Here is a 14,119-nt window from a genome sequence, read left to right as displayed (position 1 = left end):
ATAAATAAAAATTGGGGAAGAATGGATGTCCTGGTTCAGCTCGGAAAGAGTGATCTTCAAAGTTTTACTTTAAAAATCTTGACGTTGCACATAAGCAGCCATTAAAAAACTAAGCTATATCAAAATTATTGGTACCCATAGGTTTTGGTGTTTATTGAAAAGCCCGCTTCTTCCAAATGCAACATAGATCCTCTTGGAAAGGACAGAATTTATAATTTGTAACCTTTTACCACATTAATCTGACCAAAATTGTGGGTCTTATGTTGCATTTTGATGAAGCAGTCTTGTCCATAATAACTGAAAACTGATAAGTACCAATCATTTTGATACACCTTGTATGGTTTGAAATTGGAAATCCAACCAGAATAGCCCATTACATGCTGAAGGTGCACTTTGAAGGGGGTTAAACAGGTGTCAATCAGAAAAGTGCAAAGGGGTGCTAATTAGGGGAGGGGGGGGGGGGTACTGATAGGTGGTATATTATATATTTTATGAAATGGGCTGTTCCAGTTGAAATCCATACAGTCCCTGGAAGACATGACCTTAATTTCCCAAACGGTGTGTAGATTTTAAATGGGAGTCATCCATTCAGGTAACCCCATTTGAAAATCACACTCCCTGTGTGGAAGATTTAAGGACATGTCTTCCATAGGGGATGTGTGGATTTCAACTGAAATAGCGCAAATGGGCACCTACCTGATTAGGGCTCAAAATGGTAAAAAGTACATAGTGTTATCTCTGGAAGAAGAATTTTGTCAATAATGTCCTTGCTATGAAAAAAAGCCTTTTGAGCCTTGCACCTTGTTGTGATCCAGTTGGTTTGTTAAACCCAATAGATACAGGCAGGGGTCGATTTAGAAGATAAAATTTACATGCACAACTTTTTTCCCTCAAAATGGGCTGAATAACACAAAATTTTGCATGCAAATGCAAAATTCTACATGCACAGAGCCAAAGTCACATGTATTTGTGCATGTAAAACCCCTCTAAATCGAGCCCTGGATACAGGTTGTCCAATTTGTATGAAGATCAGCATGAACATGACTGACTGTATTGGCTGCTTGGATATAACTGCATTAGTTGACCCTTATTGCTCCAATTACAGTCAACATGTGATTAATGCACTTTAGGGGCTGTATCATAACTAAACAGCTTATTGCAGATAGACAACACAAGCTTGCATAAAAGAAACATGTGATGGCTCAGCGGCAGATAGACATATGTCCATTGGCTGTTATGTGTATGATTGCCTGACTTATAATGCAAGAGTTCACTCATTGCAGTATATGCCTTGTACATATACATGCGTGAATGAGTAAGCTCAACGCATATATCACAAGTAATTGCAAGAAAGCAGCTACTGGATAATACATTTGTGTGCCGCTCAGCTATTGGCATTTAGTTAGGCAACGCCATACTGCAGAATGAATGAAGTATTATGTGTAGCCCCATTTGTTGAGTGCTTGTATATTTAGCACTATATACACAAATTCATTAAGCTTTAGCATGATGGCTCAACTTGGATTCTTCCTTTATGTAATTCTTCCATTTATATGGAGCTAATCTTGACACTAAACTAAGGCTAAAACTAAAGTTATGTCTCAAAGCCCATGGCAGTTTCAAAAACATGCAGAATGCAGGGTTTTGCTGGTTTTTAAGATTTTTTTAAAATTGAATTTTACGAAAATTTGCAAGTATTGAATAAGTAAATTTTCCTCAAAATATTTCTCAGAATTTCATGACTTTACGGCAAAAAACTATTAAAAAAAAAAAAAGAAATAAAAATGAATTTACTGTTTCAGCTAAGAAAAAGCAAACATGCACAGGGGCTTTGGGACATAACTTTTTTTAACTTAATTATGTGAAGGAGAGGTGTCCTCTATCACTCCCAGCTAATGCTGAATGGATTTGCGTACAGTATATATCACAGAATTTCACTAGTTGACAGACCCACTGTTGTTTTGATTGAATGAAGTGTAAATAAATATTGAATTTGAAATGACAAGAAAAGTGTGTCATATCTAGAACGTGTTATTGTCCAATAATCCGGAATCGGATTAAAAAGTACCTTTCAAAAACCTGCTTTCCCCTGGGCCCAACCCATGTTACTCAATGCAAGTTTTCCTGCTTTTGCAGGAATTTCTGCTCTTATGAAGTCAAATTCCTGCACTTTTCTTTATTTTCAGCCCGTTTTGGAGGCTTTTGGCCCAGATGCACACGCTTTTCGGGCTTTTTTCTTCAGGTCAGCTTGCATCCCTGCTCAAATAATTTGTTAGTGTTATTTTTTTCATTAAATTGTGGAATCATTTCTATGGTATTTGCCATTTCATGAACAACATAATATGCATCCTGGTGTTCAAATGGATCCCAACAGCAGACCTGAAATCCTCTTTTTAGCTGAATCAGCTTTTTTCATTCTTGAAATTTATGCATTATTTGTTATTTTCAGCCCAATTGAGTTTAGCATGATTTTGAGCTATTTTCCTCTTTTAAAAGCATTTTCCTCTTCTCACAAATGGTCAGTTTCAGGTCTACCACAGAAATAAGCTTCATAAGAGTCTCTCTCTTGAGTTAATAGAAAGCTTGCTATTTCCAAACGTACGCATTATACACCTGTGCATCTATTCAAAATCACTCATGACAGGATTTTGAATAGATGCACAAGCATATGATTTATGTACGTTGGAAATCTAAGCTCTCTATTATCAAGGTTGTCAAACCTGAACAAATCAAATCAAAATTACATGTAAGTCAATGGTGGAAGACCTGTATTATATTTTATTACACATACTGATAAAACCACACACCTTTCACAATTTCTGTAATATATGAGAATCGATTTGAATTCTTTTGTGCTTCATGGATATTTACACCAATAGCAACATGCAGAGATGCCACGTTGGTGTTGTCAAAATTTCCCGAAAAACATGGAAAAATCCTGAAAATGCACTTTTCCATCCTTTTGCACAGGAAGGGTAGAGCAAAAATTTCCTGAAATTGGTACATTTTCTTAAAAATTTCCTGACATAAGGAAATTTCCTGAAAAGTGGAATCTCTGAACATGTAGCAACCTTTAAAAATGACCTAAAATAATTAATTTACATCGGAGAAGATACTGTATACGCTGAAATTTTCGCGGTGGTTTTATTTTCACGAATTAATATTCAACACCTCGCGATATTGTCAGTGATACTAATACTTGAAACCGCGAAAAATATCTGTACGCGGAAATATTGGCGTATACAGTATCTTGTACTTCCCACTATGGAATGTTTTCCTGTACTGATTTGCTATTCGGTCTCATATGGGTCAATAGTGAAAAAATACCTAAATAAGAGCTCATCCAGATCTTGTAATTCAGGTATTTCTTGTCACTATTGACCATGCCCGGGGACCCTGTTGCACTGAATAGCAAATCAGTACAGGGAAGAAATGTATTGGGAAGTGTACGATATCTTCTGAATTTACACATAGTGAACATTATCTTGGGGCATGTCACTTCAAAGGAAAAACAATTTGGGAATCAATCTTTTGTTGGAGGAACTTTATTTGGGGCAAATTGGGGGGTAATCACTGCAATTCATTATAATAAAACAAAAATATTACATGTTCTCATTATTGCATATTTTAGCATAATAGAGTATTCCAACATGATACCAGTATATGTTATTTGGTTTTGACTGTTGCTACATCTTCGTGCTGAATTCATATCAATGCAATTTACTGCAACCTTTAAATTCAGGGTTTTTTCTTTAAAAATAAGAGATAAATTGGCTTGATTTTTTGAAATTTGCGATACAATACACATTTTATGGCAAATGATTAAAACTTGATGTTTTTTAAATTAAAGTCCTTGAAGTAAATTGTATAAATCTAATGATATGTACTTAAAGTGTATGTAGTTGGGATGAAAAGCTTTCCATCATAATGAACATTTTGACATTTCGTATTGAAGATAAAGATTTTTTCCCAACACACCAAAAAATGTAGGTCTTTTGGGACAAAAACTGTATATCTTCAATATGAAAGGTCAAAATTTTCAATTAATGGTCAGCTTTTCATACCAGCTACATACACTTTAAGTATATATCATTAGATGTATAAAGTTTACATGTACTTCAAGGACTTTTAAATATCAAAATATAAAAAATATCAAATGTTAATAATTTGCCATAAAATTTGTATTATATTGCGAATTTCAAAAAATCAAAATTATCTGATCAGAAGGACATTCCTCGTATTCAAAATGCAATTTGATATGTCTGGTGTGCTCTCAGGTCCCACAAAAAATATTGTGAAAACTTTGCTTTCCGATTCCTTAATATCTATATGAAATGTGTTGTGTCCATTGGGCCATTCCAATTGAAATTCATATACCCCTATGTAGACTTGGGCGATATCACACCCTGTGATATATCGCAATATTAAATCCTTATCGCGATGACGATATGTAGAAATAGTGACAGGCGATATACTTATAATTGGTCTCCCATCCACTCAGCAGGCCACGACCAACAAAATGTTTAATGTTCATGCAATGCAAAATAGCGGAAACCACACACAATAATGGCGGGAAATGGTTTCATACTGTTTTTAATAACGTTTCGGATATAAAGAAGCTGTTTTGAACGATGGCAGTGGATTGAATAAGTATATTTTGTACTTGTTTATTTGTATACTTGTTGCTTCACTGTTTGCCGGGCCGTTTTTGCACCCGTATACTAGTGAACTTTTGATATGGCATGCATGCATGCATGTATTGATAAAAATATCGTCAGATGGCGATATCGATCGTGATATGTTTTTGGCCGCAATATGCGAAAAACTGACAATGCCCAAGCCTACCCCTATGGAAGACATGACCTTAATTTTCCAAACAGTGGGTGTAGAATGGAGTCACCCATCCAGGTAACCCCAGTTGAAATTCACACTCCCTGTCTGGAAGATTTAGGAACCTGTTATGTCTTCCATGTAAATGGATATCAACTCAACTGGAATTGCCTCATTTTTACTCTGTCATTACCGGTACTTTAAAATCAGCAGCACTCCCCTACCCAAACCGAACCTGAGTACCCCCCCCCCCCCGGAAGTCATTTTGGTGTAATTCATATTGATTTTAAGATAAGTTTCATAAAGTTGAGTGAAATGGTCCCCTGATAACACAAAATCCTATTACTAAAATCTGAGACCCTGACAATTTAGTGTTAACGAGGGTTCCACTCTACTATGTGATATAAACTTTTTGTCCATTTCAAGTTCTTTTGAGGTGATGTATTACATCACGACTTTGCTCCAAATTTCACAGTTTGCGTTTCAGCAGTGTGTGCGTCATGTATAGCTCTTCCCATCTTCTCATATTTCTTAGCCGTCTCTTCACTCTTCTCTACACCATCTCCAAGCTTATACATTCTACTAGCATTGAAACATCCATACATATTGCCTAATTCACAGCTTTTTACCGATAATTTCCCTGCCTTGGACAAATCTTTTGGTATACCCTTTGTGCCTTGAAGGTATAAGGTGCTTAGACGGAAACAGCAGTTTGCGTTGTCCCTCGTGCAGCCTTTTTCTAGAAACGAGGCCGCTTTTGGTATGCTTTTGATTTTGTCAGGCCCCACACCTTGCTGATGGATGACGGCGGCACCTAGGCAGGATTCAGCGGCATCCCCATCGCAGCCTTTTGTGAAATAGTTTAACGCTTTCTCTTGGTCCTTTTCAACACCTAAAATGACAGGAAAGATTAAAAAAGGATCTATGTTGTTACATTTCATCAGACTTGGAGGTTTCAAATCAAAGTGTGTGGGAAGGGATGGGTTATTATAATCTAATACACTGAAAGAGTAAGAACAGCCCTCATCACAAAGGCATTGAAGGCAATTGCCTTTGATGCCCTATCTATAGTGTTGCCTTGGTGCCCTTCATTTTTTTTTTCTAATTGCCTTGGATTGGCTGCCCTTTCAAAATTTTAATTTGAGGGCTGAGTAAGAATATTCTTGTAGCAGTACTGTACCTAAAAAGTGAAAGAAGGATAAATCTTTCATAAATTTTCAGAATCAATTGAATACCTGAGTGGAAGAAGGGCCCAATTCCATCAACACTTTTTTTGAGATATAAACAAGAAACACAATATAAACAAGAATCCAAAAACAATTAGTTCACTGAAATTTAAGTGATTCAAGACAAGTGGTTCATTATGATAAGAAATGAGGTACATTCTAGCGGTACCTCTTTTCTTATCATAAATAACGTACCGCTTGTCTTGAGTCACTGAAATTCAGTGTAGTAACTCGATTCCTTGCCCTATAATATAACTTTTTGTTACCAGTGTGTTATTAGGCCAAGTAAAATAAAAAACATGTTTCACGTCCGGATTTTTTAAAAAAAGGAGGAGGAGGGAGCTTTTTATTTTTTATTTTTTATCTCAAAATCGGTGTAAATACCCATAATTAGAGCTGTTTATACACAATAATGCCTGGAAAAAGGAGGAGGCCTCTTTTTATTTGTTGTTTTGAGAGGTAGGCCCCCTCTAATTATATCAAAACCTTCAAAAAGTGTTTCTTGTATATTAGCAAAGCTATAGAAAGCATCTCTACTTCCTAGACATATTTTAAAGAAAAGTTATAACTGAATTTCAAAAATAAAACAATAATTGAAGAAACCTCCAAAAGGAAGCGGAGGGGACGTGAAACATGTTTATTTTTTTTATTTGGCCTTATATTTTGAGAAACATGCAAAAATAGTCACCAATTTATCAAGGCAATAACTACACTGAGCTTATCTCCACATGTGGTACAGTACCACCTTAAGGTGGTATTACACCCCCTGATAAATTTTATGACTAATTTTGCATTTTTCTCAAAAAATAACTACACAAGTCTGGTAACAAAAGTTATGTATATTATAGGGGCAAGACATTTCGATGATTCAAGACAAGTGGTTCATTATATATATATGTTAAGAAATGAGGTACATGGGAAGAGGAAACCGGGACGGCCGCGCACACTGTACTTACAGTAGGCCTATGTCCAGCACCTCCTGGGAGATACTGAAGGAATGCTGCAGCCAAACAAAATGGTTTCGCTTGCCCAAGATCGCATTAGTTGGAGAAAGCTTGTAGTCGCCTGCTCCGCAGCCGACTGATGATGATGATGATGATGACATTTTAGCGGTAGGCCTACCTCTTTTCTTATCATAAATAACGTACCGCTTGTCTTGAGTCACTGAAATTCCAGTGTAGTAACTGGATTCCTTGCCCTATAATATACATATCTTTTGTTACCAGTGTGTTATTATTTTTGAGAAAAATGCAAAAATAGTCACAAATTTATCAAGGCAATAACTACAATGAGCTTATCTCCACATGAGGCACAGTACCACCTTAACTTCAAACTAATAAAATTAAAAAAAAAAAAAAAAGGCCCTTACTTACCCTTTCCATACATGTGTAGAGCCCCAATTTTCTGACATCCTTTGCCGTAGTCATGATCATCACAACTCTTGCGATAAGCCTCTGCAGCCTGCTTAAAGTCAGCTTTCATTGCAGCAAAAAAGTCACCCAGTCTATAGCAGCCTGCAATGTAAAGTGAATGAAGAGAAAGGATAAGGGCTCATATTGAAATACCCTACCACGTTTTCACACAGAAAGAAGGCAGGATTCCCCTCGCTAAGCGCGCCTTAGGAAAGCTCAGTCAGGAAAGCGCGCTCCTAATTTAAGTCAGTGAAGTGGCTAATTGCAGTGTTATAATCACACAGGATTTTAACAAAAGAAGCCTAGCACAGGAAAGCTGCAGGATGGCGCACACCTTCCTGTGTAAGGGAATTTCAAAAAGAGCCCTAACTCGACAATGTGATTTTGGTGATGTTCAACATTCAAAATAGCGCCGGTCCAACGGCCATTGGTGTGTAACTTTTTGGCTGGGCTGGTAACTTTCCTGACTAATTACAATCTACTTCTTCAGAATCGGATAGCCCTTCTTTGGATCTTCTCAAGCTGGTCTATTTGGTTTTGTTTATAGGGATCCCGCGCGAAAGAGGCGTATTCCAGTTGTGAGCACATGAGTGAGGTGTAGGCTTGCTTTTTTATTTCTGTTGAGCACTTTCCCAGGTTCCTCCTAAGGCCAATTCCACCGTTACGGACGTTACAGATACATGCAACTTGCAACTTTTAAGTGAATAGCACACATGTTTGCTGTTAGGATAACACTTTATTTCTTGGTATGCTACTAGTACACACTCTAATGTTCAATATAATGAAGCAATTTTGTTTTGGCTTTCTTAGTTAATTAGCTACAGAAATTAGAAACGAGCGTTACGGACGTTACGCGAAAGTGCCTGCCTTTTTGACAGATGGTACATATCCTGAAATCTCCATTCAGTTCTGTGTTTTATTTTTTTCTATTAAAGGAGGATTTTGTGATCCTAGCATCCTCTTTTTATGACATTTTCCAGTAGATATCCACGAAAAAAGCGTATTTCCAAAATTTCAGTTGATTCCGATTTTGCGTTTGTGAGTTATGCATGATTATGTGTATTACACTGCTCCATAGACAATGTGTTGTAATTTCGTTCTGGTGCACCAGAGCGAAATTCAAATTTAGCGATATTTTTGCTAAGCGAATTTATCTGCAAGAAATATTTGGTACGTAAACATTATGTAGCCAGAGGTATCCAGTGGTGTAAAAATCTCAACTTTTTTTGGGAAAAGTGGGGGGATGAGGCTGTGGATCACGAAATGCCCCTTTAACTATATTGAGCAAGCCCTGACTCCATTCTATGTAAAAATGAAAAGCAAGTTTGAAATTAATACTCCTGTATATTCCTACACTGTTGATTTAGTGTTACGGACGTTACATTTTATCTCAAATGTAACGTCCGTAACGCTTTTCCATTAATGAAAAAAAAAAATGTCAAGGTGCTTCCTCAGATTTTTTTCTTTGCTATCTTGAAGTAGGTCTGACATCAATCTATGGAGGCATGATTAGCAAGTTTGAAATAAATGCTCCTGTTTTGAGCAATAATGTTCCAAAATTTTGTTACGGACGTTACAAAGGCACTTTTGGCATGGACTTGGCCCCAAGTTAGAAAGCCGAGTGTTCTGCCTGCCTTGGATGCTACTGACTCAATGTGTTTTCCAGCTGAGCCGCTCATGGAGTCCAACACCGAGGTATGATTGTAGGTATCCCAGGCAAATCTTAGTTAACACATTTACTAGTCAGCGAAATTCGCCGAGACCGGGGCCCAAACACAATGCATATTACATAGAAATTTGAATTTTTTTTGAGAATAGGCTGGTGAAGGAAACCTACATAAATATGTTTTCTATACTTCACCTGACCCAAATATATGATTTTTTATGGTGATAATCAAGTCGCAGATGGAATTTTAGAGGATTTTGATAGCAGTTCCATTAAAAAAAAAGCTGCTATCGCCATGAGACTAAGATCTAGAAACACCCCTAAATGCCGTTTTGGGGAATTTTGCTAGCAGAATCTTTTTGATGAAAGTCAATCTTTGACAAGATGTAACTTTGTTACGGAAAGTGCTACATGACAAAAATGTTTTCAGTTTTGGCTTTCTTAACTCAAGGGCTTTAATTTGATATGTAAAATGATGCAGTTTGATGGCAAATTTGAATTCACCTAGCACCTTCGGAGGAAGAACAGATCGTTTTACAAAGCAAAACAAGGTAATAACACCAAGCACTGGCAAAGGTACAGATCTTTACGGCGTTCTACACAGAAAGAACTTAGAAAAGCTGAAAGAGAATACATTGCTACAAATGTTTTTGACTCCATGGGCACTAACCCCAAGAAGTTCTGGACTTTTATCAAGAGTAGAAGGAAGGATGCCTCTGGCATAGCTGCACTGTTTAATGGTAGTAAACTAGTGAGTACACCAGCAGAGAAAGCGAAGCCTTGAGTAAACAGTACAAATCTGTGTTCACTCATGAGAACACAGGAACCATGCCCAGCCTGGGAAGCACATCACTTCCTAAAGTTCCTGACTTAAAGATAGGCATGAATGGTATCCTGAAACTCCTGGAGAACATCACACCATCTAAAGCTCCTGGGCAAGATTGTATTCATCCTTTTGTTTTGAAGAACTGTGCTGCTCAAATTGCACCTGTATTGACATCTATTTTAATCAGAGCATCAGTACTGGTTCACTTCCATCAGATTGGAGGAAAGCGAACATTTCAGCTGTGTTCAAGAAGGGAAGTAGAACAGATCCCGCAAATTACAGGCCAGTATCGTTGACTTCTGTATGCTGTAAAATCCTTGAACATGTTATATATAGTCATGTTATGTCACATCTCCAGAAATACAATGTGCTGAGCGACGTGCAGCATGGCTTCAGGGCACGTAGATCTTGTGAGACCCAACTTCTTACCACTGTGCATAATATACTCTCCTCTGCTACGAACCGAGGTCAGGTGGATGCCATCGTGCTTGATTTTGCCAAAGCATTTGACACTGTACCACATCAGAAATTGCTTCTGAAGCTCCGTCACATTGGCATTCATGGTTCACTTCATAAATGGATCGCTAGCTTTTTAACCCAACGTGAGCAAACAGTTGTCATTCAAGGAGTTGGCTCTAAACCAGTTCATGTTTCTTCAGGAGTCCCACAAGGGACAGTTTTGGGGCCGCTCCTCTTCTTAGTTTATATCAACGACATCGTTGATGGCCTCTCATCAAACGCCTGCTTATTTGCTGACGATTGCGTTATATACCGCAAAATTACATCACCATCTGACTGCGAAGCTATCCAGCAAGACCTGCACACCTTGGAGAAGTGGGAACGGCGCTGGCAGATGTCATTTAAACCAGACAAATGCAACATCCTCCGCTTTACAAATAAGAAAAAGATTATTGAGTCCTCATACACACTCTCGGGTCATGTGCTGGAATCGTGCGAAGAGCCACAAGTATCTTGGCGTCCACCTATCTCACGGACATGAAATGGAATACTCATATTGATGCAACCACTGCTAAAGCCAACAGTATGCTTGGTTTTCTCAGGCGCAACCTAGGATCCGCACCAAAGAGAGTTAAGCTCCAGGCTTACCAGTGCTTGGTTCGACCCCACCTAGACTACTGTGGATCAGTCTGGGATCCTTTCACTGCCACCAATAAACACAAGATTGAAATGGTCCAGCGCCGAGCAGCACGCTTCATCACTAACACCTATAGCTGGGACAATACAACTTCTGTCACCGCCCTCCTTCAACAACTTGGCCTACCAACCCTGGAGGAAAGGAGATACATTCAACGCCTCACCAACTTTCACAAGATCATCAACAGCCAGATGGATGTAAAATTGCCTCCAGAAATAGTCACCAGGAAATCAGAAATCATAACCAGACGTTCAAAACCAAACTACCTTCAGGTACCCTTCACTAGCATCAAGTCCCACAAGCACTCTTTCTTCATCCAGACCAGTCATGATTGGAACGACCTCCCGCAGCACATCACCAACATTGCCGAGACTAAACAATTCTAAACGATTTCTTGCGATGTATTCTCATGGTGTAGCATTTTTTAGTATTAAAGCTCATGTCTGGCCATTCCTTCGGCTATAGGCCCGGCCGATAACTTTTTAAAGCTCAAAGTATCAGTTTTTATTTATTCAAACACATATGAATGTATCATCAATTTGCTATTTAACAATTCAAAAATGTTTGATTTCTTTTTAGGGGAATCAACTCCCAATAAAAATTTACAAAAGCAAAATTGTGCATATATATGTTTTCTCAGAGAAAATTCACTGGAACTGAAAGGCCCCACAAACCAATTAGGGATTTCGCTAGGTGTCCCTTTTGACAGGTCTACGTGAAAAATGTGCAAGTGCACTGGATGGAATATTTTATACACTGGGTTTCAGAGAAGAAGGGCAGTCCCTTGCTCAGATTGACGCGAGTGCCCTATTAATGAGCAACATACAGGGAGCTTTCACGGCAAGGGCACCAATCTGCGCCAACAAACGATTTGACACACAATCGGCCAATTAGATTATCGGTCTATTGCTATGATTGTCAGACGATTGACTCAGCCAATGGCAATCAGAACCCCACTTCCTTACACTCTGCATGCTCTCAAAATGTAAACAAGTGCCGTTCTTCTCTGACAAAACTGTAGGAATTCAATCATGTAAACTAAATCGGTGACGATCATTCAACGATGCGTCCGCGCCATATGCCTGGTTTACTTCTCAAGGGCAGCTTATTTTAACTCAGTCTCAGCTGTCCGAGCGAAGTGGGGTGGGTGCTAGTACAAGGAACTTATACGATGTCCTCATTCACAAACTGATACTATCTGTCCATCGTATAAGACTGTTACCGTACGGCAATGTGGTGAAGGAATATTACACAGTCAAGAATAGGCTCCATCATCTTTTGATTATGATCCTCCCAGTCTCCCGAAACATCAAAACATCAAAAGCGTTGCACTTATACTTACTTACAACTGTCCTTTTCACATAATGCAGACAAAGTAGGGCCAACTTGCCTAGAAATGGTCAAATTTTGACAAGAAATATCTCTATGTAATCCTATGTAAGTCCCATAGATGTTATCGGCGATCGAGGTTTTTTTCTTCTGAAGTTTGGTTGGTACCCAGCATCATGCATGTGACGTGACACAGCTAAAATAATCGACCGGGAATCGGGGATCGTTAAAGCGTCAACAAATTTCAAAACACAGAAAGCAGTAAACTATGGCGAGCGGTCCGAATTTTGAGCCATACAAGTTTACGTGGTGAACTAGGTGGGTGCATGGGCAGTGATGGGGGGTCTATGTTTTAGCACACCATGCAAATTTTACCCCCCGGCTCATAATTATTGCACAGCACCTAACATTCGATCGTGCATGAGAAAGGGCTGCATTCACATGTTTATAAGAGGCTGTATGGCTGGTGCCAAATTCGGAAGCCAGTCCGACATTTCGGTAAGCTTACCTTCACCTAGTCACGATTATCGCACTTTCAGTTTCCCACGCGTTTGAACGGGAATTGGATTGCCTACTTTTTCGATGTCTAGTGAGCAAATTTTTTCAATATTTTGAGAAAATGATGTCAAATTTTCTATTCTGTATTGTTTGGTAATAATGTCTTTTGCCAATAGTATGTTTAAAGTTGTAATTTTGTGTTTTTGATCGCAAAGATCGGATATTTTCGTTCCCGATTCGAATTCTGAACCCTTCGCAAGGGTGCCGATTTCGGCAGAACTTTGACGATAATTTTGCCTTTTTGGACACTAAAATGCTTTCGATCCTTAATTTTGTTTCAACCGAGTCTTAAATTAGCAAGCACAATACGGTTGGTACCACTTTTATATACATTGATAAAATTTTAAAGATTTTTTTTCAAGTTTTTAACCGGCGCAAAGCGCTAAGTGTGTATTTCCCATTGACATCCAAAATGGGAAATACGAGTCTGATGGACATAGGAACGGCGTCCATGAGACTCAGCGAGTCTAACCTTCACCCGTTTTTTCCTTGTAACACTGGTAACTATACTCCGTACCCAGGTTTTGGATATACTCCTTCACTTCCTCTTCCTTTTTGAAATCAACGGCAAACATGTTGTTGACGTCTATGAGCAGCAAAACTTCGAAAAAGTGTCAAGTTCCAGTTACCCAACACACATTTATTTTGATACGAAGCAGACGAAAATGTCATGTAACATAATGTCAAAGGTCAAACAAACAGCGCCATCTACTGGAAACAAACTTTTCTTGTCTTTTTTTCCCCTGTGTAATCATCCTCCTTCTTTGCTTTCTTTCCTTCCAGTTTCATTTCATTCCACCTTTATTTCCTCTTCCCTCCTTTCTTTTGAGATTCCATATTATTATTATTTTATCATTTCTCTCCTCCCCCTCATCACCTCCTCTCCCCTCCTTCAGCCCCGGCCTTCAGCTTCCTTCCCTCTTCTCTTTTCGTCTTTTTTATGGCAATAAGGTTGTGCAATAAATATGAGCCTCTCCCCCATAGTAAAATTTCCAAATGCCGTGCCAAAATTGCTTGCCCCCCCCCCTCAGCTTATAAAAATTTGCTTCCACCTCCCCTTTGCACATGCCAAAGTGGGTTCCCAATTTGCAAACCTTAAATGGTCACTATCATGTA

General features: G+C 38.5%; 1 protein-coding gene across 1 annotated transcript; it reads right to left on the bottom strand.

Annotated features, from left to right (window-relative positions):
• Positions 1-2,830: 2,830 nt before the first annotated feature.
• Positions 2,831-13,684, bottom strand: LOC140146101 (cytochrome c oxidase assembly factor 7-like). The gene is made up of 3 exons (XM_072167854.1): positions 13,476-13,684; positions 7,430-7,570; positions 2,831-5,722 (listed from the first exon to the last, which is right to left on the bottom strand). Exons 1-3 carry the CDS (start codon positions 13,576-13,578, stop codon positions 5,280-5,282), a joined length of 687 nt encoding a protein of 228 aa, XP_072023955.1. The 5' UTR covers positions 13,579-13,684; the 3' UTR covers positions 2,831-5,279.
• Positions 13,685-14,119: the final 435 nt, after the last annotated feature.

Source organism: Amphiura filiformis, chromosome 2, assembly GCF_039555335.1.
Source record: "Amphiura filiformis chromosome 2, Afil_fr2py, whole genome shotgun sequence".
Lineage (NCBI taxonomy): Eukaryota > Metazoa > Echinodermata > Ophiuroidea > Amphilepidida > Amphiuridae > Amphiura > Amphiura filiformis.
This window is presented reverse-complemented; position numbering and strand designations above follow the sequence as displayed.